This window comes from Brachyistius frenatus, unplaced genomic scaffold (genome assembly GCF_029030835.1).
Source record: "Brachyistius frenatus isolate BFR_SWC_R1_liver_20210118 unplaced genomic scaffold, ASM2903083v1 Contig_13, whole genome shotgun sequence".
In the NCBI taxonomy this organism is placed as follows: Eukaryota; Metazoa; Chordata; class Actinopteri; family Embiotocidae; genus Brachyistius; species Brachyistius frenatus.
Window position 1 is genome coordinate 67,501 of NW_027210612.1, and position 25,452 is coordinate 92,952.

The window sequence follows — 25,452 nt, forward strand, 5'->3', positions numbered from 1 at the left end:
CTGCTCTCACTGATTTAGCTCTCCGGTCGGCTGCATCTGTCTGACTGATGTGAGGGTGCAAAAGCATACAAGGGCTGTAATCTCCTAATCATTAAACAGGGACCTGCAGGATGTGAAGAGATGGGACTGCTGTCTGCGAGCACTAAGCCAGAGGAAGCTGGGATGCCAGAGTTAAGTGGAGCCATATCCTCCTTGCGTTTGTGAGGGGGGCTGCTCTTGTTAAATGGGTGCTATCACGAGTGAACGTTCTCTCCGTCTCTTGCTGTATTGTGTGTTTATTCAGAGCGATGCCAAAGCCGGTCCAGACTTCAAATGGCAAATAGGGTTGTAATTTCAAGGCATCGCGGCATTGTGCAGGCTCACATTGATCTGTCATTGACAAAGTTAATGAGCGTGGACATGAGGCAGAGTCTCACCACAAAGACATCAAAGTGCCGCTGCACTGACTGGCCCGCTGTGAAACTGGCCTTTAGGCAGACACCCAGGCTGCCTCAGTCCCTCACTCCCCAGGAGGCGAGAAGGGTGAGGGGAGGGCATGGAGGTGGAGAGGATCTTGGCAAACTTCTTGGTAAGAAGTTTGTATGTCTCCATCCTTTTCTCTCCGTGTCCTCTCCGTCTCACACAGAGGCACACGTTTTTGCCGCATGTTTGGCACGTGAATGTGCTTCCAAACAGGTTCACTTGCGGAGTAGCGGAAAACCTTTGTGCAGCAAACAAGATTCTTAGATTTGATACTCTGCCTCTGCTCACCACCTGCTGCTTGGGAACCTGCTGGCTACACACACGCGCACGCACGCACACACACACACACACACACACACGCACGCGCACTCGCACACGCACGCATATAGACGCACGCATACGAGCACAAAAGTCTTGCTACTAGGTAACCTGCTGGCTATCTGCCTTTTCATTCCTTTCTGTCAACAGCAAATAAGAGAAGGGGGAAAAAGCAAAATCCAAGAACAAATATTAGCCTATGCAGACAAAGGCATTCCAGACAGGGTTTTCACTCTCATTCGCTCATCCTTAAAGTCCCATCTTCCTCCTTCCCTCCATCTCTCCCCACCTCCTCCCCTCACACTGCCACTCCTGTTCCTGCCTTTATTTCCGCCCAAGGTCTCCCTTTTCAGCTCGGAGCGAGGCATTTCTGCTGCTATTATCACTTTTGAAATGCTATCTGACTTATTATGACAGAATGTGTCTTTGTATTTGTGTACATGCAGAAGCGTTTGAAGTGTCAGTGACGTGTCTCACGCAGTACACTGAAAACACATCAATATAAACGTGGAGGTAAAAACAGCATGTTTTGGAGTACTTAAGGAGATTTCAAATTTTGGGCAAGTGAAGTTGTTCAGTCGATCCAAAGTTGAGTTTATATTGAAGACTATTACTTTTTTATTTGTTGGAAATTCCTTGCTGAACATTTTGTGACATTTTATTTGTTTAAGTGAACACAAATAAAACAAAACTATGCTTTTTATTTTGAACAAATGCCACAGCTCGTCTCCATTTGGTTTTGATCATTCAGGCTGGTTGATGTGCTCTCTAACACACTTTAGCTCACCAGATAAAATCACTGCAAACTGATACAGTCAGCTAAAATAAAGTAAACCCATTAATCAAGGTTAAAACTGAAACCAGTAAGACAAGGCGTGGATGAAGAGTTTTGATTGATTGATGGATTGATTGCTAACATTTTAGGGGGCATTCTCCCCTTACCTACACCGCCCATGTTTTCCCAGCTTTTTAGTAGTCCTCCTCCCGTTTGTCGTCTTCTTCCCTCCCTTGCCTCTGGGGGTTCAGATGTCATTCTCATCCTTGTCAAAGGAGTCTAATGGATCGGTCACGCTCAGGGCCCTCCCAGCCTGACTCACAGAGCCCGGGTGAAAGGTCATGGCTAGGGTGAGATAGAAACCGCGGGGTGAGGCCATCCGCTCGGCTGTTCCCAGCCGCATGTGTGTCTACATTTCAGCGTTTATGCGTGTTATTTTCTCTGTAAACACCTCTGTACCAGTATGCCGGGTATTTGAGGGGGGACGATTTGCACAGAGCAGTAAAATACAGCAAAGAAAATAAATAGCGAAGTTCAGGTACAGGATGTAGCGTTGTCAGGTAAGCATACAAATGTGTACTTACACACACACATTCCCTGCGTCTGGCATATCCATCATTGCCTCTCGGGGCCTCCTGTTCTTTGCAGAGGTCAGAGTTGAAAATGGTAGAGAGGACGCCTACATAGAGTACGTGTGTGTGTGTGTGTGTGTGTGTGTGTGTGTGTGTGTGTGTGTGTGTGTGTGTGTGTGTGTGTGTGTGTGTGTGTGTGTGTGTGGCTGCCAGATCTGTGCTCAGCTTCAGTGTTGATTAGGTCTAGACCAGTGGGATGATCTATTGCCATCATAAGAAACACAAACCAAATGTATGTCTGGCAACAAGGCAAGTCAACACATATGATGATATATAGCTTGAAGTTCTGAGGGTTAGCTGCACTTTTTCTCCAAACAGTTGATGGTCTTTCTTGTGGTTTTTTTTGGTAGTGTCAGGATTTTCTTTTAGTCAGATCCTTATTTTTCCCGTGACACAGATATGATATAGTAAATGGCAGCAGGCGTCATTAATGCAGAGCACATTTCAACACCGCAGTTGCAAATTTCTTTTGTTTCCTATTTGATCTGGTTGCCTTTTTATATTGTCAGCCTATTGTGTCCTGTTCTCCCCCTGCATCTTTATTATCCTTTGTTTCTCCTCCACCACCTCCTCCTCCTCCCCCATCTCCCCCTCCCACTGACTTTTCTCTCTCCCTCTTTCCTGGGTGGTGAGTTTTAATTTCATGCCCCCTGCTCTGGCAGTTGGTCCGTTAGTGAGTGCCAGGCTGGCTTTGTGACACACAGTCTCCTTAGGGGCTCTCTGTCACACACACACACACACACACACACACACACACACACACACACACACACACACACACACACACACACACACACACACACACACACACACACACACACACACACACACACACACACACACACACACACAAGTATGCATGCGCTCAGCCCCGGGCTATGCGTCGGCATCCATGCAGAACTTATGGCAATAAAATGATCCAGAAGTTGTTTTCAAGAGCACACAAAGACACATGCCAGAGACGTGATTACACAAGCAAGCTCAGTGGCATGTTAGTTCAACTTGAGCAAATGGACTTGATTCAATGTTCACACATGGAACAAAAAGCCACTGTGTTCCCACTTATCCATCATAACTGTCATTGTTTCAGTAATTTATCTGAAGGTATTGGCCTCATCTGGCTCACCGACAGCATGCTAACTGTACTGGCATGCATTCATTAATCCAGCAGACAACTCTGAGCCCTAGGGAGTAATCAGTCGTTATGCAAATGCTTGTGGATGATGATGGATGTGCTTCAGCCTCTCATTGTGTTGGACTCTGTTGGAGAAGGGAAATACGGTTTCCTTCATTCAGGGATATATCTGTGTGTGAGTGTGTCTGCATGTTGGAGTGTGTTTTTGGCCCCTGCAGTAATAATCCATGCCTTTCGGCTGCACCTCTGCAAGGGTTCATTAATCCTGAAAGCATAGTCTGGCCTCATCTTTATCTCCTGAGCATTGCAGATCACATCTGCTGCTCCAGGCTGGTCACTCAATAATGAACACACCTCAAGGCCATATGCGGCGCTTCTAAAATATTTTAAGGAATGCAAGTGGATAATATCACATACCGAATGAGTAAAAGATAGAATTTTTTTGTCTTAAAGAGACATTTGACACAAAAACTATTTTTACTCTTTATGGCATCAAACCATGCAAGTACTTTTGGATATCTGCTCTTAGGTTTGTGCTGCCAATCAAATTTAAAGGAGGTGAATGTTTAATTTGTGCAAATCGAAGCATCGACAATTACATGAGCAATTTCCAATGGAACTCCTTTTACCAATGAAATAGTCGTGGTAAAATTAAGAAAAATACGTTGAAACTTCTTGTTGGTCAGACTGAATAATTTGATCCACAAGCAGAAACTGTTGTTCCAAACTGTTGTCTGTCTGTCACTGTGGTAGTTGTAAAGTTTGCTTCGCTCACTCCCTACTTACACTGCATGTGGTCTGTCAGTGTGGGAGGATGAGGGTATTAGAGAACAGGGTAAACATCCAGAGCAGTCACTAATGTCCATTGTTAAGCTCTTTTTTCTCAGGATGACTCCCACCCACTGCAGCACAGCTGGGACCAACTCCATTGTCCTCTCCTTCCTCTGCCAGCCTCAGCCGTCCTCTCACAAACACACACACACACACACACACACACACACACACACACACACACACACACACACACACACACACACACACACATAGACTGCCCTCGAGGCTTAGTCACAATTCCAGCTGGGTACCTGTTTTGTCTCCTAGCAACCGGCACCTCTGCAATTTCTGGCCTTCACCTTTATTCCGGACTAAGAACCCATCCTAACACACACACACACACACACACACACACACACACACACACACACACACACACACACACACACACACACACACACACACACACACACACACACACACACACACACACACACACACACACACACACACACACACACATGTACACACACTCAGATGAGAGGTGGGTTTGGAGTTGAGGCCGGGTAAAATTGAATCTGAAAAGTATTGGGCTGTTAGCTCTTGTGGAATGACTTTCTTTATGCAGGGAAGTTAATGAAGAACACTGATAGAAAATGAAAATGAAAGCCCTGAGGCTTTGATTCAGTCTCTCTGCAGTTCTAGTCCCAGTTTTCTCTCCTTCAAATTGAAAAACCCACAAAAATAGTCTACTTTAACAAATGGCATTGATAGAGTAACTGAACAAAGGCATTGCCAGATATGTAAATGTGTTCAGACAAGAAAAGTTGCTATAACCAAAACAAACATGTGAACCAAATCTAATAAACATTTAAATAAGACAACACCAATGTTAACTCTACTTTCAGTCATCGTTGCATTTGCAGTTATATATATTCTAAGAAAAAATATTCTACTACTTCTTCCTGTCATGTTGGACTGATGGCAGACTGGACACTATTGTGACTCACTATTGTCTCCTGAGGTGTTGGGTGGGAGACAGGATGTCCCGGGGCTAGCTGGTTAGCATGCTAATTTCAATACATCTCAGCAATACTAGACATCTTTGATGTAGGATTCAAACTGTGATTTCTTCAGATTCTATGTATAATTTTAGCTCATTTGGAGTGTTTTAAACCAAAAATCTGGCATATTGCACCTTTTAAGACAAATACAAGATTAAAAACATACTTTTACAGAATTAATGCATGTATTGCTGGTTTGTAAGTTTAGCTGTTTGCTCTCCTGACAGCCACATGTAATATTCATGAAAGATATCCATAGGCTCAGAGACCTTGTAGTTATTTATTCATAGCTTGAGGAATACCTTTACTGACCTCTGACATGTGCACACCTGTCAGAGGAAGGAAATGCTGCCTCCTCAAATCTGTTCACATACACACAAACACAAAGTGCTGGCTGACCAGTGTCTAACCTTACCTCTTTACTTATGTAATAGGCTGTCTGGGACAAGCAGTGCAGTCTGGTTGAGCAGATGGAGACGCAAAGTCCCTGAACGCTCTTGAGCATACAGGATATATATCAAATCACAAACTCTTTCATTCTTGCCCGGGTAACTTTCTCTCATATGCGTCCACTGTACATGATCTGCGCATCAGCTGTGTTTTCCTTCATTAAAAGTCACGAGAATCAGCATATGCTTGTGCATCTAACTGCTGAAAAGGTTTTTCCCATCTAAGAAAACACAACAATAAAGTTTACACGCAGTTGTTACACAGTAAGTTTTTCCATAGGCCTAGTTGTTAAAGTCTTCAGAAATGTAACAAACAAGGTCTGTGGCAATTGCAGAGATGCTGTTCTATGACCTTGGGCTGCTTGTTATTTTTCTTAGACTAGTGTCTGATGCGACGGCCCAGTGGTGCAGTGGTTAGCATTGTCGCCTCACAGCAAAAAGGCTCTGGGTTTGTTTCCCGGGCCTGGGCCTTTCTGTGTGGAGTTTGAATGTTTTCCCTGTGCTTGGGTGGGTTCTCTCCAGGTACTTTGGCTTCCTCCCACCATCCAAAAACATGCATTTCAGGTAATGAGACAAGTAAAACAAAACCTCAGTTGTATTTTTCATTTCAGGTACAAACATTTCATGAACTAATGTCCACTACAAAACCTTTTCTTGACTTATTAATAATCACAAAATGAATTAGAAAATTTGTCAATCGATAAAAAAATGTAGATGTCAGCAACAATTTAGAAAATTATTGTGTTTAATTCCAAATATTCATTAGTGAGAGCTTCTAAAATGTGAAAATGTATTGATTCTTTGGTCTCCTATGTTAAGCTGAATGCACTTCTGTTTTGGACTGTTTCTCAAGCTATACAAGTTGTGTGCAATAGCTGCCCTTGTCTTCAGCCAACTCCTATAGAGTTTTGTGTATTTTGTGAATCATGGAGTGCAGATATATGGGGAGGAGAGGACTGATTTACTGCTGATTACGTTGCGTGGGAGCGAAAGCGCATGTATGTATGGTCGTTCTTGTTTAGAAGGGTGTGCTTCTGTGCATGTGAGTGTGTCCTGTTAAAGATAAGGTGATATATGCCCAGGGTGAATTCTTGACTTCACGTCAGCCACTATGCACCTGTCTAATACATCATGGTGAGCAGGGGCCAGTGTAGGTAAATAAGGGAAGACTCTGCAGGCCTAATTGTTCCATCACTTCACCTCTATCTTCTGTGCTATGGGTCAACTAACTCCCACTCAGTGCAATGTGGCAGCAAGATGCATATGTACTGCATATTTAAGTCAATGCACACCCACAACATGCAAACATTTACAAACTGTAAATACGAAATCGGAAAAACTAGAGAGAAACTAATCAGAGGTTCAGAGAAGAAGTTGCTTATCCAACTACAACAGGAAGTGTTGAATGGAAGTCATGCATTTTTCTATTCCAATAATTTATATTTAGAGGTGTCCTTGACTTTGTATCTTTGCATGTACCTTTGGGCTGTTGTTAAGTTTAGCTTTCAGAGGGATTTGCAGAGAGTACAGGTGTGATATAAAGGTAGCTATACTCTGCTCACCTTGCCTCTGGCTTCGTCCTCCCCTCTCCTCTCCTCTCCTCTCCTCTCCTGATACTTTACATGTGTGACAGCGACTGTGAGCAGTTAAAAGTAATAACTGGGAGATTTCACTTTCGATTTCAGTCACTCTAGAGAATAGAAAAGAGTTTTATACATGTTCTTTAGAGGAAGGCAGAGGAAACGAGAGGATGATCTTTGCGGGGGATCAATATGGTCAGCATTGATCAAATCTCCTGCTCACTGTGTTTCATGGTTTTTATTCTCTTTTCCCTCTCCGCGTCTTTGCATGGAGTCAATTAAGGGTCTTGAAGTGTTCAGTTTTCGTGTTGATTGAAATAGCTCCTGAATGTGTGTCTTAGTGACAGTCCTCTGATCTGGTATCAGCCGCCTGTGGTTAGGTGTGGTGGATCTGTCATCACAGTGTCTCAATAACACTGACCTCAGACCAGCGCTTCCAGGAAAAGCTGTCATCCGATCTTCAGGATCAGTTTTCCATTTTCTAGGTAGCCAGACATTCACAAAGAGGCATCTTTAACCAGTTTAGTAAGACCACACAGTGTGTGTGTGTGTGTGTGTGTGTGTGTGTGTGTGTGTGTGTGTGTGTGTGTGTGTGTGTGTGTGTGTGTGTGTGTGTGTGTGTGTGTGTGTGTGTGTGTGTGTGTGTGTGTGTGTGTGTGTGTGTGAGTGAGACTGGCCAACCAGATTGGCTTTGTTGTCTTTCTAAATGGCTGCCTCCTTCCCTCTTACCCCTGCCCTGACTCAGTGTAAAACATTAGTCCAATCTAGCAAAATGATTTCCAGGCTATTCTCAGAGATGGAGATCATTATTTCTGGCTTGGAGTGAGCCCGCTGGCTAATGTAGAGATAGGTAATGGCAGTGATAATGGACCTGTTGAGAGGTATGTTTTCCCTCACCCCTCCCTCCTTTTCCTCTCTGTTCTTCTCCCACTTTTCTATTGTCCAGCAGGTAGACAGCATGATGGATGGACAGGGTTTGTCTGCGTCCCTGTGCAAACCAGGGCTATCGTACACCCCGCTGTCTGTTGATAGTGCCTGTAAGCGGTTGTCATGATCGATGCCGCTCAGGCCTGCTCCATCACTCAGCTTGACTGCCAATGAAAGGCTTGGACACACTCAGAAACTCAAGTAGACATAATGGTAGGGGGAAATTAGGGTGAATCAAGAGCTTTGGAGAAAGTATAGATTTTCTCCCTTCTTTCTTTGCCTTGCTAATGCTTTCATTTGCTTCACGGGTGGCAGCCAAGCACGCAGCCAAATGTATGCGCTCATATGGGACTTTTAAGCCTACAAATACACAAAGACATCATGAATCATTTACAGTGAAAGAAGAGATGTGGGCAACAGTTAAACTAGCTCAGGCTTGATTCTCAATGTGTGTGTGTGTGTGTGTGTGTGTGTGTGTGTGTGTGTGTGTGTGTGTGTGTGTGTGTGTGTGTGTGTGTGTGTGTGTGTGTGTGTGTGTGTGTGTGTGTGTGTGTGTGTGTGTGTGTGTGTGTCTCTCTCTCTCTCTCTCTCTCTCTGTGTGTGTCTGTCAGCCCTCATGTGGACTTGATAAGTTCCTCTGACATTGTGTTTTCTCTTGGTGGTTGTTGAGTGTTCCAGTCTGGGAGCGCTGTGTGTTTCTCATTGGTCGGTGAGCTGTAGATGATTAGAGCGGAGTCCATCCATGAAATCCCCTTTAGGTCACATCGAAAAAGAGACAGTTTGCGGATGTGTGTGTATTATGAGAGCGGAGAGAAAGGGAGAGACAGAGGGTGTTGTGCTCGCTGCATTTTTCAACATCAGAATAAATCACGAAACCCTCTCCAGATGCGGCCAGATGGCCTCCATCCTCCTCTTTCAGCATGTGTAGAAGTGTAGGACATTCGAGGGTTAAACCTATAAATGAGCAGTTTTCTGAGACAGTCCGTGAGGTCTGTTGGAAATGAGATAATGCTGCTTGATGACTTATTTCCTGAACTCCATATAAATAAATATAAAAAGTGACACTGCAGAGGAAAGAAGGACTGAGTGAGGTGACATGCAGCTCTACTCATTTTTCTTCCCTGTTTGTACTAGTTTTGGTGGACTCATGTTGACATTAGCTTTCAAAAGAAATCAAAAAACAACAAAGGCAAACAGATGCCATTGAATTAGGCTGCCGACTGTATTAGCAAAGTGTTTGTTTTTCATTAGAATTCTTTGTAGAGCCTATATTTAGTCCCAGAAGCAAGACAAAGTGAGAAAGAGAAACTTTCTCTCCTGGGTTTTTGTGTGAGAGTATTCCTAAAGCAGCTTGTCTATTCTTCTCTTTTTAAAAGCAGCAGTTTCTTCTTTCCCTCTTATCAGGCCTCCTCCCACTGAGCTCCATCCAGCTCTCTCCTCTTCTTCTCATTTCCACCACAAAGGGACCAGAGAAACACCTTACACGCTCTGCTTGCTTGCATGTGCTATATCTGTCTGCCTGTGCATGATAATTTGTGTGAACATGAATGAAGGATTGTAGAGTTTAAGACTGTGTTTTGACCTGCAGATGATAATGGTAATCATGATGATGATGATGATGATAGTAGCGGTGGTGCCTGGCTCCCTTGTCCAGATTGCGCTGACTGCTGTGGAGGTACAAAACACTGAGAATAGACAGGAAAGAGGAAGTGGAAGGAGACGCGGCTCGGAGGCATGTTTATCATTTATTTTAGAGAGAAAGAAAGCAATATGTTAAGGTGTGGAGAGAGAAGGATGGGAGGGGTGAGAAGGAAGGCGCAGATACTCTTGGCCGCACACAGAAATACTCAGTCACTCTCTCCGGGCCACACACACACAAACGCACACACGCCTGCCTGTGTTTTGGCAAGTGCCCAAAGGCCTGGCAGCCTCGATCTATACTCCTTCTCACCTCATTCTTTTTATGATATCCTCCACTTTTAACACCTTCCCTCTTTCGTTATATACCTGACACTGTGGGTTTGTTGTCTTGTAACTCAACCAAAGACATGTCTACACATAAATGAGGCATGTCAACATAGACAGGATTTTAGTTTTTGTTGTTTTTTTCATATTTCAAGTGGGGATTCAAGCACTCATAAAGACATTTATCTTCGGGATATGAAAGAGGCAATTGTTTGTGCTCACATGGAGGCACGTATGTGAATGAATTCATGTGTATGTTTTCATTTGTGCATCAGAAGTTGTGTATTACGAACTCACAGACTTCCACGCCATGCAGACATGGCCTCAACCAAATGCTCTACTTCATGACTCTTCCTCCTTTTTCTTTTTATCCATCATTGTTTTTCCTTTGTGTGTGGGGCTGCATAGGCTGCAGCTTCTCCCATGACAGAGCTAATGGCTCCATTTGTACTCTATGTCTGACAGACTTATTATTAACTCCCTACTTCCCCTACCTGCACATATCTACTGTCTCCCATCACTGAAAGAGGCAGTTGTTTTTCAGTCTTTTTCGGAGTACAAGTGAAGCGTTCTGTAGTCAAATCACATGTTATTAGAAAAATTCTATTAACTGCAGTATTCAGTTGACATGAAATGACATTTTAACATTTTGCGTTTTTAAATCAGTGGTTTTCTATGTACTGCATTTATAGATATGCAATTTGATTTAATTTGAAATTGAATTGGGTGTTTGGTGTTCAGGGTTCATGCTGGGCCTGCTTGTTTTTTAGGGGTTTTTTTGTTCTGGGATTTTACCAGGTCAGGGTCTCAAGTCAAAAGTCCCCGTCAAGACTTCATCATGTCCTCAGCTTTGCTGTTAGATAACTGCTACTGTATCGTTCAGGGTTGAACTGCTAGGCTGGTGAAGTCCTGGTGGTGCTGATTACGCTTGTGTATTCTGATACACAGAAAAACTGATAAATTTGTAACTTTTCAAAGCACAGCAGATGCTATAAAGTATTAATGAACATTTTAGGAATTACACTTCGAACACCGATTTGAACAAAATGTGGACATGAATAATTTGTATATGCTTGATTATTTGAATGCATTATTTGCAGTTGTATCTTGAGTCATTTTTTGGTACATATCCAGGTCCCATAACTTCTCTCTAAAAGCCCACAGTTTGTGTGTGTGTCTACTTGTGGGTTTTGACCGTGCAGGGAGGAAGAAAGTAGTTAGCATTTAGTGGCAGCACACTGCCATTCTTTTAACAGCTCTCACACCTCATTAACTCTCTTAATGAGTAAGTAATCAGACACATTCCCCTGTGCCTTTCTTCCTTTTTCTCCTTCTTTAAATGGAGGAATAAAATTAAGAGCATTTGGCAAGGGTAAACATTTTCTTATCATACAATCAAATCAAGAAATCAAGAAAACAAACACTCTATTTTAGATGCACACACTTAAATAGGTGCACTTACACTGGGACATCCACACAAGCACCATATAAGTACCGTTCTACTACTTTTAAAACAGTTTGAAATGTTTTGTTAGCGTCTCTGTAGGCACAGTAAATCTCAAAATGCGATAAAGTACAATGAGAGATGGATTGAAGAGACAGAGTGAAGAAGTGAGGGTAAAAACCTGTGAAACTTAGTTTTCTTGGTGCTAGTTTGCTTCTAGTTTTCCTCCAATCATACTTCAGTGTAAAAATTCAAAATATTATTTAATCACTTTAAAAAGTTCAGTTCTTGCAAACCAGCTTTAGTTCACCTTTAAAACTGTGAGAAAAAACTTGAAATTGACATACTGATTTGAGCTAGTTTACCAGAAAAGTGCAAACAAAGACAAAGAGTAGGAGAAAGAAAGCCATCACAGTGAACAGTAGCTGTGGAGGGTCATTGAAGGAGAGACTGCATTGCAGAGTGCACACTTCAACATAAGAACTTAAACGGCCGTGTTTATTTTCCTTCAGTGAATCCTCTAAAACCAAGACAACAGAACATCAGATCATCAAGGCTGATGTATGATCCCATGTATCAACTGCTCTTGTCAGTCAAGTGTGGAGACATGAAGCAGGACGTGATGAAATCTTCGGGATATGAAAGAGGCAATTGTTTGTGCTCACATGGAGGCACGTATGTGAATGAGACCATGCGTATGTTTATATTTGTGCATCAGAAGTTGTATATTAAGAACCCACAGACTTCCACGCCGCAGGCAGCCTTGAGCTTTGAGGGGTTTAACCAGAAAAGGCTGTCTGTCCCTCAGGTGGTTGAGCTGCTGCAGCATCCCCAGAAACTCTTTTTTCTATCAAAAATAAAGATTGAATAATTAAAAGTGTGATTAACATACAGCTTGGTACAAAGTGCTATGCTAATGTCTTTACACTGCCTTTTTGATTGGTGGGATTATAATTATGCAGCCGCGCAAAAGTTATTTTTGTCATGCAGAGGAAAGTTGAAGTTGTGTACAGTATAAGTGCAACACACTGAGATAGAGATCAGAGGTTAATGATGTGAATCAGACAGGAACCAGACATTACCTTCAGTGTGCGGCTAATCTCCAGACCAGGCGCCTTGAGCTATGTCTGATAACATTGCTAATTATTCCAGATATAGACTCTGTGGGGTTTCTTGTAAACAGGCATATCAGTAGCTAAGTTTATTGTCAGGGCACTTTACACTGATTAAAACGATACCATTGTTTGAGGTCTTGTATAAGTGAAACCTTAAAAAGCCTGACCGCAGTGTGTTAGGGGCTGGAGTTCATGCTGTGAGGACACACCTGAAAACATGTGTGTTACCTCATCATTAGAGCAACAATGGGAATGAACTGTGAGCAACGTCACCTAAAGAGAGCCAGGCTACATTAATGAACTAGCTGCCCACTTGTAAGGAATGTAGTGCATTATGGTAAATCTAGACCAGGTCTAGGCTGTTTGAACACCGACATAGCCACACTCACTTTCGCTCACTCGGGCACTGGTTCACAAATCTGTAATGAAAAAAAGACTGGTAGGCATGCTGTGTGCAGGAAATAAGGAAACAAAAAGTCGCAGGTCTGACATCATTACAGCTCTCTGGATGCTTGGAGGCCTGGACTGGGACTGGAGGCCACAGCCCCTGCCTCAGGATATTCTTCATAGCATTGTAATGAGTGCATGGAAGGAGTCTCGGCACTGGCGAGAGCTGCGAAGCTTCGACGGTTTCCAAGAATCCTTTTACCCTGCTCAGAGTTATGCAAGTGGAGTGAAGTCTTGGGGTTATAATCTCTGCTCCTGCTTCTGATATTTAACTTGGTCAGCTCCTGCAGTACTTCACAATTTGACGACCCTGAGGTTAACTAACTCCGACGCAATATACAGACGCACATTTTGAAAAGTGGGTGTTGGCCAGAAGCTGAAAAGCAGGATGATTTCATGAAGAATCAAAGGACAGAAAGGAAGTAAACTGTTTTGTTTTTTTAATTATTATTTTTCTGTCATTTCTCACCATGCCAGTTTGGTTTTTAACCATGTTTGGGCTGCTGCACAAGTAATGCACTGTTGTGGTATTTGCTGAAGGCCTGTAACATCAGATTTACCGTCATGACTTAGTGTTGGAGACCACGGTGGCCTCTGTCCCTATTTTGTGGTGACTGTTCTCACATAATCATGTCTGTTTTTGAAGAGATCAGTGCTTCCCTGAAAATCAACCTCCAAACTAATCAGAAATGTCAAATATCTCAGAGCCAACACAGTTGGGGCCGAGCTTAGAAAATACCAGTGAGGGGCAACCACAGACTATGTAAAATACAGCATGGTCTCCCACAGAAATGTCCTGTTTGCCGTTTTAAGAATGTGTAAATGCAGAAATGTTGCGTTGCTAAATTTAATTTTCGCTTTGGCTCTCGTAGGAGTTGAACCCGTCAATGAATCCTTAAAGGACACAGAAGACTGCAGACTCCAAACCATGACCACTGTGATTATTCTGTTAGATGTGACAGAGGAGAGAAATAACCAAGCAGAGGGAGAAAGGTGTTAGACATAAATGAGAGAATAGACAATTTTCTGGCGGGATAGATAGCATCTTTTGGGTTGCCACAGGTTTTTTTTTTGTTTGTTTGTTTGTGGGTTGTTTTTGTTTTTTGGGGGGGGCAGACCTACATTTTTAAAGTGACCCCCCCCCCACGAACTCAGTACCTAATCCAATCAAACAGCACCATAATTTGGAGTGTATAGATCACTCCAGCCAATCGTGTTAAAGTGTGCTAACAGGATTATGGGGGTTTTAGTGTGCGGATTCAACCCTAGAGCTTTCATTTTGCTACTTACACACATAGCATTGTATTCATATCATCACAGCCTTTCTGCCTTGTCTTGCATTCCAGCTATTCATGCCAGTCTGTCTCACTGTCTTTCTTCTTCTCCTCACACCTACTGTAACCTCTGGCACTCAAACAGTGGAGTCCTCGCACAACAATCTGTTAAAAATTCTCAGCGTAAGCTGGGAGTGAACACACACACAGAGAAAATACATCATGGCAGATGTCCGGGAGGGCAGAAGTCATTAACAGTGTTTTTCTGCAGTACTGCTCTTTGGCATCTTTATGTGTGTCATTGTCTTTGTTGCGGTGAGGTGAGGAGAAGGTGAGAGGACTAATCAGTAATTAGGCAGAGTTCAGGGCCAGGTAGACCAAAAGCATTCCTCTCACATGGAGCCACTTTGATAAGAGGCACCAACATGGCCCGGGTGCCAGACTGACTCAGCTTTCCACTTTACACTCTGTTGGTTGTTTTGCCAAGGCAACAACAAAGGAGCTGCAGGGAGCATAACTGTTCTGGCTCCCATGCTTGCTTATTAGGCAACATGAAGCTGGTTTGATGTTTGGGATATGATCCTGCAAAATATGGCAGACGGACAGAATAGATAGATTATTCTTGTGTAATTGTCTAAATTGCCTGCTAACTGTGTTGCCTAACATCTTAGCAGATGTTATGCAGATCTGTTCAGGAAATATAACTGAAAAAGCTTGCATGGTAAAATTAGAATGTGCCATTAGATGGAATATTTATGTTCTCTTTGAACACAAGCCAGCAATGTGTGCGTTTCATTTGCACATCTGTGCATGCACGTCACATTTTTGTGCATTCAGAACTGAATAAAACTGTTCATTCCCATGCAGTGTCATTGTCATTCTAGATACACAGCCATCTTTTAATGGAGTGAGACTGTAAACATGAAAAAAGTCCTAACAAGTTTCAGTAGGCTGCCAACACGCAGCTTGATCTCAATATTTCATCCCATGAAATCAAACACACAAATTCCATTTTTAATTGTGGTTTATTTGCAGTGGCCTGCCGAGTGCTCTTTTAATTTGCGCTGTACCGTAAAGACACAACCACCCATTCATTAGATCGATTGCACAACACAACTGCTGTGGCGTGTTTCACTCCCCCCTTTTGTGTCCCTCTGAACCAATGTCTGTGCAATATTCATTTCAAGGAAAGTTCTGGAAAGGATGACCCAGTGGGGACGCAATGTGAGACTCCTTGCCGTCTCAGTCTTGGGAACTCATTTTAAAATTGCCCCATGGGGTTTTAGTGTAGATACTTGTTGTGTGTCTCATGCAATTGCGTGCTGTGGTGTGCATGAACATAAAAAAAAAAAAGTAGGAGCCATCAAAGTCATAGGCAATATATTTGTCTTGTAGCTTTATAGATTCTCGTGTTGTGCTTTAGCCCCTCTGTGGGTGACCATAAGTGCTCTGTTTACATCTGTCCGAGCTGTGGGAGTCCTCCGTGCAGCCTCTCCTAGAGTTTCCCTGTGTGGTGTGTGAGTAGAAGAGGGGCAAAGCCTTTCTGAATCAGGTTAGCTCACCATTTAAACGGTAGACAAAGGACTCTGCTAATTAAAACTATGGCTACTTGTGTTTCACTCACTCTGCTTCCCTCCCCTCCTCTCTGCTCTCTCGCCCTCTTACTTTCTACACACATGCACTTTTCAAATGCCTAATTTGTACACATCGTTAAGCGCTGGACACACACACACACACACACACACACACACACAACAACCTAAAACGAAAAGATAATGTTCTTTGTGCCACAGCATTCATAATGAATCCACTGAGTCTTTGCCCTGCCGCCTGTTTGTTTGGTCTGTGTGCAGGCAGCAAGCCGGGCACGTCACATCAGAGCCTGGTCAAGGCGCAGTGCACAAATTATAGCATGAGTGAACACTAAATAATACAGCCACCAAAAAAATAACCACTCCATTGTGAGTAGAGTTCTCACCTCAGGGTGTTGGCACACATTGGAAAGAAAAAAAATTTGCACTTAGTTCTCCGTTCTGCACCGTTGAGTGTGGTAAAAGAAGGAGTGACGCTGAATAAAGTGTGAATTCTGCTGGTTGAAAGGCATGCTTTAACCCTGGAAGTGACACATTTACCAAGGAAGTTGTTGAAACATGTTAATGTTGCTTCCAAAGACACAGTTGTATTGTACACAAAAATGCCCTATCGAACCAAACAAACCAAACCAAGGCATCCTCGAGGATATGTTGTGTGTAACTGTATCCTTATTCTCTCCACAGTGATCTCAGCGAGAACTTCATCCAGTCCATTCCCAGAAAAGCATTCAGAGGAGCTACAGACATCAAAAACCTGTGAGTACCTCAGCCTCTCCAGCAGGGATGGACGTACGTAACCAGGCAATTAACAGTGATTATTGAATAATGATTGGTTAATAGAAGGTCAGCAAGTATCATAAAAAATGCCCATCACATGTTCCAACAGCCCATGATGATGTCTGAAAATGTGTTCTTGACAGTCTGATACCCAAAGATTTTCAGTTTACCATCATGGAGGTTCAAGAAGAGGAGCTGAAAAAAATGCTTCATTGATCAAAGTAGTTGCTGAGTAATTCACTGTGAAATGACTAATTGGATTAATTGTTCTAGGTGCACCAGTAGATGATAGCTCTTGAAACCAGTGATGCAAAGTCAACGATTCAAAATTACATTGAAAGCTACTGGAAGTGAACAGCAGACAAGTGTTCTCTATTCACAACTCATTCAGTGTAATTCCAGCATTAAGACATTTTCTCTGGTCAGATTAATGATCTTCAGTGGGAGTTAAAGATAATGTGCGTATTGGTGAGTGTGCGCAGATTCAATTAGTTGGAGGCTGTATCACTTTGACTGAAAAGACTCACCACTTCACACACATGCAGGTCCCCAAAGATGCCTTGTAGCAACAGTGATTTACATCTATAGCAGAGTGTATTCACCATTCACACAGGGACACCGAGATTTACGAGGTGTATCGATGCAGATAAACAATCAGTAAAGTCCCCATCTGCTACTCTCGGGGTTGCATGAGCTGAGATGACTAAACCTGTATCGATTTACCATACTCCATCAGTGTACTACTTACTGTATCAATGATTACAACTACCCTACAGGGACACACAAAGATTGTGTAACGAAGCGTCTCTTTCTCTATCTCTCTCTTGTATGTGTGTGTGATCTGCAGCCAGCTGGATAAAAACCACATCAGCTGCATTGAGGATGGAGCCTTCAGAGCTCTGAGAGGCTTGGAAGTGCTGTAAGTATCTAAAATGATTTTATTCATACAGACCAACCCTGCATTATTTCATTAAAGCACTTAGTTAGATTAAGACATTGTTTTTTTCCCCTGCTAATCACCATAACTAATATACACACTTAGCGCAGGGCTTGCTTATTATACCAAAATACCCCCCGTGGGCCTCATGAGGGGGCCGGCATCATGAAGACCGAGCTACATTAAGTCACAGTTGACAGCAGCGTTACCCTCCATCACATTAACACCCCCCCACCCAGCTAGTACTCCACCTCCATCTAACCACCATCCAGCCCTGGGCGGGCAAATCCCATTCAAGTTTCCATCCTGCACACATTGTTGACCAAGCAATGCAGTTTTATAGCATTCAATTAATCATCTCTTGTCAAAAATCCTAATCACAGGCCTCCGTCAGAGCTCCCCACCTGAAACAATGTAGACTAACAGTGCAGGCTGAGGGACAAAGGCACTTTGACAGCCTTGTTATTTTTTGAGACTGAAAGACGGTTGTGCATGTGTGTTTGTTGGGGGTGTAGGAGGTGTTGAAACAAAACAAAAAAACATTAAAGGCTGCTTTCATAGCACGGATAAATTGATGTAGTGCTCGGGTTATCATTATGGTGTAAGAGGGGATAGGGGGTTGTTTTGATGGGGTCTGTATGTATAGGTTTTATGGGGGAGGAGAACAGTTTGTGTTAAAAAGGGGAGCAGCTTGAAAAATGGTAAAGGGTTATTAGGCTGATTGAGATGACCTGATTCTCTTGCTGCAGCTGATGCCCAGGGTTCGACGGAGGTGTGTGCGTATTGTAAAAGTAGAGGCGCTTGTGATCAGGCCCGTGTGCGTGTATGCGTATGTGCATATCTGCATGCGTGGGAGGTGCGAGGGCTTCCCATCTGTGTGGAGCGAGGTGTTTTATTCCCAGTGGGCCACAAAGAGAGACGAGAAAAGAGACAGGAGAGGGGATAGATTTGGAAAGAGAGTGAATAGGAGAGGATGGGCGCAACAAAACTCGTTTTGAAGTGAATATTTTTCAAACGACTTTTCTCCCTGGCACTGACAATGTGACTTTTTGCTCTGTTCTTTTCACAGAACGCTGAACAACAACAACATCAGCAGCATCCCTGTCTCCAGCTTCAACCACATGCCCAAACTACGAACTTTGTAAGTCACAGCTACCCCATCACAATGCTCTCTACCTCTCTGGAGGTATTCTTTAAATAAAACTATTTCACATACATGCAGGCAAAAAGTAGAGAAAGGGCTGAAGTCTCATGTAATCCCAATGGGAGTAGACAGGTTCTGTGATTCCAGGCAACGCTGGGTAGCAGCCATAACCACAGAGTACCACAGAAGAGTCTGTAGCAATTCCAAGGGCCATTATCCCTTCAATCTAAAGACAACTGGCCCAGATATACACAAATAGCCCCAGAAGCCTATTGTGTATTGTGCATTGTATGTGATTACTAAATCTGAAATTATGCGCAAATTAAAACAATTATGCCTGCTGAAACTCCGAGCCGTGACTCCATTGCTCTTGTGGTGACATTTTGGGCTTTCTCACTCCCAGTGGGGTCATATTAAATTGCTTTTCTGTTTGTGTGCACACTATGGTTCTGTGCACGTGGGTTTGCAAGTTAGCATACATGCTCCAGAGGTCCACCGCACCACGGCAAGAGCTATTCTGGACACACACAGAACTGCAGGAATGCAGTACTGGAGTACTTGGTTTAGACCTAAAGTCCTCTTTAGTGTCCCTCTTTTTTAGAATGTGCCATTTACAATCATCCATGTAGCATATCATTTAGTGTGTTTTGCCGCAGGGATTGGATGTGATGAGTTGAAGGAAAGAATAGACACTTTTTGTGCTATTTGTGTCTTCGGCTGGTGGTATTTTAGATAGCGAAAACAAAACTCTTTTGATGCATCAATTTAACAAAAATGTTCTCTCATTTAACAGCCGTCTCCACTCGAACAATCTGAACTGTGACTGTCATCTGGCCTGGCTCGCCCAGTGGCTCAGACAGAGGCCTACAATTGGTCTATTCACCCAGTGCACTGGCCCTCCTGAGCTCAGAGGACTCAATGTGGCAGAGGTACAGAAACATGAGTTCAGCTGCTCAGGTAAGATTTATGGAGTAACACCCCAAATCAAATTGTACTTCCTATTGTGTTTTTTGTTTATTTAGTAACTTACAAGCTTGAGTGACCGGGAAAGTATGTTTCACACCATCTCAAAAAGGGATAGGTACTTTAATCAGAAAAATTGTGACCTGTACTTATTCTCTCCCCGACCTCCTATCCCGATGTGTTTCTGTGTCAGTGTGTATTCACCTGGCAGCCATCTGACAACTCCTCTGCCCCCAGGCAACCTCACGGCCCTCCTCTTTCCATTGCATGTGTATCCAGCTTTTCGGAGCTGGCAGTGGTTCTAGGAAAATGCCCAACATATCTATAAAACACACAGCTGGAGCAAGGGCTGCCCCCGCTGACAGGAGAAACCCTCTCCTCAGTTGTCATTATTTACAGCCTCTCACCTCCTCGCGCAAGGATTATTATGGCTTTGAAGTCACTGTTCCTCTCTTGCAATGTGTGTGTTGGAGAGAGCGAGCATGTGCTCGTGGGCGTGTCATGGCGTGCACTGGGGTTATCATATCCGGACAATGGAAAAACAGCATGAGAACCTCCACTCCCCACAAGGCCATCTCACTCGCAACACCAGCTGCGAGGGGTGTTTGTGTCTACGCTTGTGTGTGTGTTTGTGGGTGTGTGTACCTCTCTCTCCATGGGTTGTGATTTTTACGCAGCCATACGGCGTGACAGCACAGATCATTAACTATTCATCGCCCAGGGAAAGAGACTCAAAGCGTGGGAGTGTAACAATTCCAGATTCGAAAGGGAAGCATGGGGGTGTCAGGGAAACTTTGGTTTCTGGTAGGATACAGAGTCAAAAAGTTTAGGATTTGCAAAATGGGGAGCTGCAGTTTACGCAGCATAGCATGCAGATATTAGCTTTCACCATGTATGAATTTTAAAGGGGTGTTGTAGACTGACACCGATTGGTTCTGTGTGAGACTCAACAGCAAATCAGCATGAACAAAAAAAACTATTGCTGCGTATTTCTGCATATCTGTGTGTAAGTACACAGTCATGCATTCAACACATGCACACCCACAAACACATACTCCCACTTTCTTCTTAGAGGATGAGTGGCCAGGAGTTGAACTCCCACAGAAAGACTCATTAGGGACTGGCTCGTTGGCACACACATATTGTATTTTTGATATTGTTCGATGTGGTTGTGCATGCATTTAGTTTGTGCTGTGACCCGGCCAGGCCACCTGTGGGGGATTTGGGGCTGGGTGGCGCGGTGCTGAAAGAGAGGAAGAAGAGGGAGAAAAGAGGCACATTGCTGTTGTGTTGTGAGAGGCAGGGGAAGGAAATCGGGGTACAGTATGTGTTATTCATCAATGCAAAAATATGATGAAATTCTGCAGCAGTCCCGGCATTATGACTCACTCACTGTCACTCCCAGTGTTCGGCTGGAAAGCATCACTATACTGTAAATTTTTGCCAGTAATGAGCAGACCAACACATTTACTGCCTGGCTTTGAGGAAAAATATTTTTCCAGGCACTCGTTTGTCATCATTCTCCTTTAAAGATCAAATTAAAGTTAAACAATCCACAATCTAGGGCTCATTATTTTCAGCTTGAAAAATCTAATTCTTAGTGAACACAAAACAGGGGAAAGCTAATTTTAAGAGTACTAAATCCAGGTGTGAAAATTGGATTTCAAGAATAATGTTTGCAGAGCAAACACTTAAACTTTTTAATTACTTGGAGGGACTCTCTCTGAGCTTTTTTGATCACAAAAGGATGTTGCTATTTGAAACAGATGAACAGCAAAAATACAAGTTTTTCGGATTTGAAATATTTTTCTCTCAGCTCCTTTTGAGAAAATTAGTTCGAAATGAAGAGCCTTACCTTAATACAGCTGCCAAAACCATTTTCATCCTCATTACTTATAATCCTCTGATTCTAGTCTACTAGTTAGAAGCTGCTTGAGCCAGTTTAAGGTTACATGACAAAAAAGGAATGACTATTGTTATGAAATACTGCCCCAAGGTATGATAAATGAAGTGAAAATATTATTTTTGAAATGAACAATTAATAATAAATTGCTTGAGTTGAATAAAATATGACTGTGGTAGTGGGAAACAGGAAATAAATGACTATAAAGAGGGAGAGATGGGAAAAACACAAATGGGAAGACACCAATGATAATATTTTGAAATGATGAGAGATATGAGATGGAGTGAGGTTAAACGTAAAGACTTGTGAGCCAATGGACAGAAGGTAATGGGTTACAGTGATAGAGAGGTTGAAAATGAAGACGCTAAAGGCAGTGAGACAGCAGAAAGAGCAGATGGAGAAGGGGAAACTGATCGAAAAGTGAAAAGCAAATAAAAAAGGGTAGTGAGTGATGGCGGACGGGAACAAGATAATGGGGAAAACAGCCGTCGGAAGAACAGGGGAGGAGCAAACATCAAACAGCTTCACCTCAAGTACACCTGTCAGAGAGCTGTCATTTTTAAGGCCGCTCCAGCTGTGCTCTGCACTCTCCCTGATCCCAGGCCTGTCAAATATGCCATGTTAGATCAGAAGGGAGTTTTTCTCTGCCCTACACCTGATACCAGATCTGTCAAACCTCTGCCATCCCAGATCACACTGCCTCAGATCACGTGGGTTGAGCAACTGTGCCAGTGTTGATTCACGCTCTTCATGCTGTTTGCAATCTGATTCCCAGATCTGTCAAAGCATTCTGGGCCTTCAGATAATTGATTATGATTGACCAGATATATGAAGTCTGCCCTAAAACATCTCTTATTAGCAATATGGTGCAAGAGCTAGGCTAGTAATTTTATGGTGAACAACAGTGGTTCTTACCGTTTTCAGGAGTGGAGTTTTGAACGCTGTGCATCCTCTGTTACTGACTTTTACCATCACTCACTCTGTCCTCCTGTCCCTGAATCTCTACCCCCCTTCACTCTCTCGCCAACATTTTCCACTCAAGCTGAGCGATAGATAGGAAGGTAATTAAATATTCATGGTTTGAAACTCGGATTAGTAATGCTGTGTAAATGAGGCCATTTAAAAGTCTGTTTTATTCATTTTATCTGGGTTAGATTTACATACACACATCTTGCACGCACACACGCACACGCACACGCACACACACACACACACACACACCGCAAACACGCTGTACTGGTAGTGCAAGCGGCCGCTCTTCACCACACCGTTGACAGTGCTGTAGCTATTTGAACAGGTATCTAGAGACAGTATGATGGGTTGTGTGCTCTGTATGCAAATTAAAAAGTTGAAGTGTTTTGGAACAAATGGAAGTGAGGAGGCGGGGGTTGTAAAGCTGAATGTGCAGAATGGCATCAATTCCCGCCAGAGACTGCAGACTCAGGAGGAAAATTTGTGGGGAGATCAATGGATGTTATTGGGAGGCCTACAATTGCCACTCTATTATTCAAATCTTTGTTCTCCTCTCGTGGCACTCCTTTGATAGATAACCTACTTTCTTGCCTATTGATTCTCAAGGATATACGGCTTTACAATAAAGTCAAGAGAGGATGTTTCATTTCTTTTTCTCAATGTCAAAACATCTCTGGGAATGGGTGTTCATTTGCAATTCAGCTTATAGAGCACAAAGGGTTGATGACATGATCAGCAGCGGAAAGAGTCTGAGTTCCACTTGAGAGCAAGAGCTGCTCCGTGTCACCGTGCAAATCCTCCGACAAACAACCTCATCCTGTAATCCTGTTTACAGTCGTGCTGCTGCCATTGAAACCAACACCACCTGTGCTCACACACCTGTTGGAGCCGCATCTTCTTCTCCGCTCAATATATCATATGTTCATATTTATCTTTTTCTCCCCTCCTTTTGTCTCCTCAGGACACCAGGACTCTTCCGGCCTGCAGCCGTGCAGCATTGGTGGGGGCTCTTGCCCTGCCATGTGTACCTGCAGTAACAACATTGTGGACTGTAGAGGGAAAGGTCTGACCGCCATCCCAGCCAACCTGCCCGACAGCATGGCCGAAATGTGAGCACAATACTTCCACTCTTAAGTGAACTGAGTCACCCCCATTCAAAGAAATGATGAAATCCATCTTAAAAGATGTTTGTAAGGCCCATTTTAACCATATAAAGATGCGCAGTCTGATTTGTCACCATGATGTAAAGAATAAATCACTGCTCAATTAATTCTAATTCTAATGTAAATTTAGATCTCAGCCTGCACACTGTTCTTCTTCTAAATGTAGTGCTATGATATCAGACAACTTGGCGTGCTAGATAACATAACACAATTTTGTATATTAAGTTTTACCGTTGGCAAACAAGAGTGCATAGCTATGATTACATATATAAAGAGCTGTAATTTAATCATGAACACTGTAGACAGTTTTATACAATATATTTCCCTGTTCATATTGAATGACACAGAGGAGATCCTTGAAACATTTCTTTAACAATTTCCAACATATACAGTAAAGCTCCTTACAGTCAGTGATTAAAACATATTGGTCTAGACACGTTATTTTTATTTTATTTTTTATTTTATTTTTTTAAATAATCAACTTTTACTTAATGTGTTTGGTCATGCGGGGGTTTAACAAGGTTAGGAATATGTAAGCATGCTAGTTTTATGAACATGCACTGTTCCAGCTTAGCTTTTTCCTCTATGCATCACCTGGCAGGGCATCCATCAGTTTGCTGCACACTGAAAGAGACCCACGCAGACTTGGAGCAGACTTTACACTGTGACTGCCTCCTCTTATCAGCTCAGATGGCTGCGAACCACATGCGAGTGCTTTGCTTACATCCCTCCCTCAGTTTATCAGTCCTCCAACATCTGTCTGGGCATTAACTGTTTACGGCCCACATGTTATCAGCCTAATGTAATTCCCGGGAATGCATGGCTAGACTTTTCAAAGTACTCCTTTTGCTCTGTTTTAATCAGGGGTTTCATGCCAAGGGCAGCAGTCTGCATAAAATGGTACAGCAACACTGTGATTTATGCATGGTGGCAAAAAAGGAGGATGGAGGGAGAAAGCCAGCGGTCGCATTGCATGTTCTTCCAAGGAGCATGTGTGTAGTTAGGAGGACAGAGCAAGTTTCTAGGTCTCCTCCTCCCTATGGGGTCTGTTTATAAATACCCAGCTAGCATGGAAGTCACAGATCCCATGTTCCCCAACAACCCTGACCCACTTCTAGTGCAATGGTGTGCTGAATTTCCTAATTTGGACATTCCCTTCACACTTCTGTGTGTTCTTGTCTAATTGAATGATATATCGACAAAATATTGAGATAATTTAAATCATTTAAAAGGCTTCACACATCCTTCATTTTGGCTTCTAAGGTGTAAATAATTCAGCCTCACCCTCAGTGATGGTCTACAAACCATAAAACATGGAAAAAACAGAGATGCAATTTTTCAGTGGTTGATGGTTTGTAGATGTCTCCAGCATGCCCTCCAGTTATAAAGTTCCACAAGTGGGATATCGTAGACACTGAGGTGATCTATGAGCCCAATAACCAGCCAGCAGCACAAAAGGCAGAGCAGAGAGACTGCTGAATGATAGCTCTACCATAGACAGCGGATTCTCTCTGCACAGCAGAGGAGGAAAGGCATTTTTAAACTTTCCCTGTCTTTCACATCTAATTGGTGCTTAACCATGTCCTGATGATAAACTCTAGTATGTCCTGATTCATCTTTTACAAGATAACTTATAGAGT

The 25,452-nt window shown here is 43.0% G+C and overlaps 1 protein-coding gene across 2 annotated transcripts in view; it reads left to right on the plus strand.

The window, feature by feature from the left end:
• Window positions 1–25,452, plus strand: part of LOC138617537 (slit homolog 1 protein-like) — an 88,854-nt gene that overhangs the window by 34,603 nt on the left and 28,799 nt on the right. For both annotated transcript variants that reach the window (XM_069692613.1, XM_069692614.1), the window contains exons 5-9: window positions 16,638–16,709; window positions 17,578–17,649; window positions 18,737–18,808; window positions 19,605–19,768; window positions 23,611–23,758. In XM_069692613.1, the coding sequence (XP_069548714.1) occupies window positions 16,638–16,709; window positions 17,578–17,649; window positions 18,737–18,808; window positions 19,605–19,768; window positions 23,611–23,758 (528 nt within the window). The remainder of the gene's footprint in view (window positions 1–16,637; window positions 16,710–17,577; window positions 17,650–18,736; window positions 18,809–19,604; window positions 19,769–23,610; window positions 23,759–25,452) is intronic.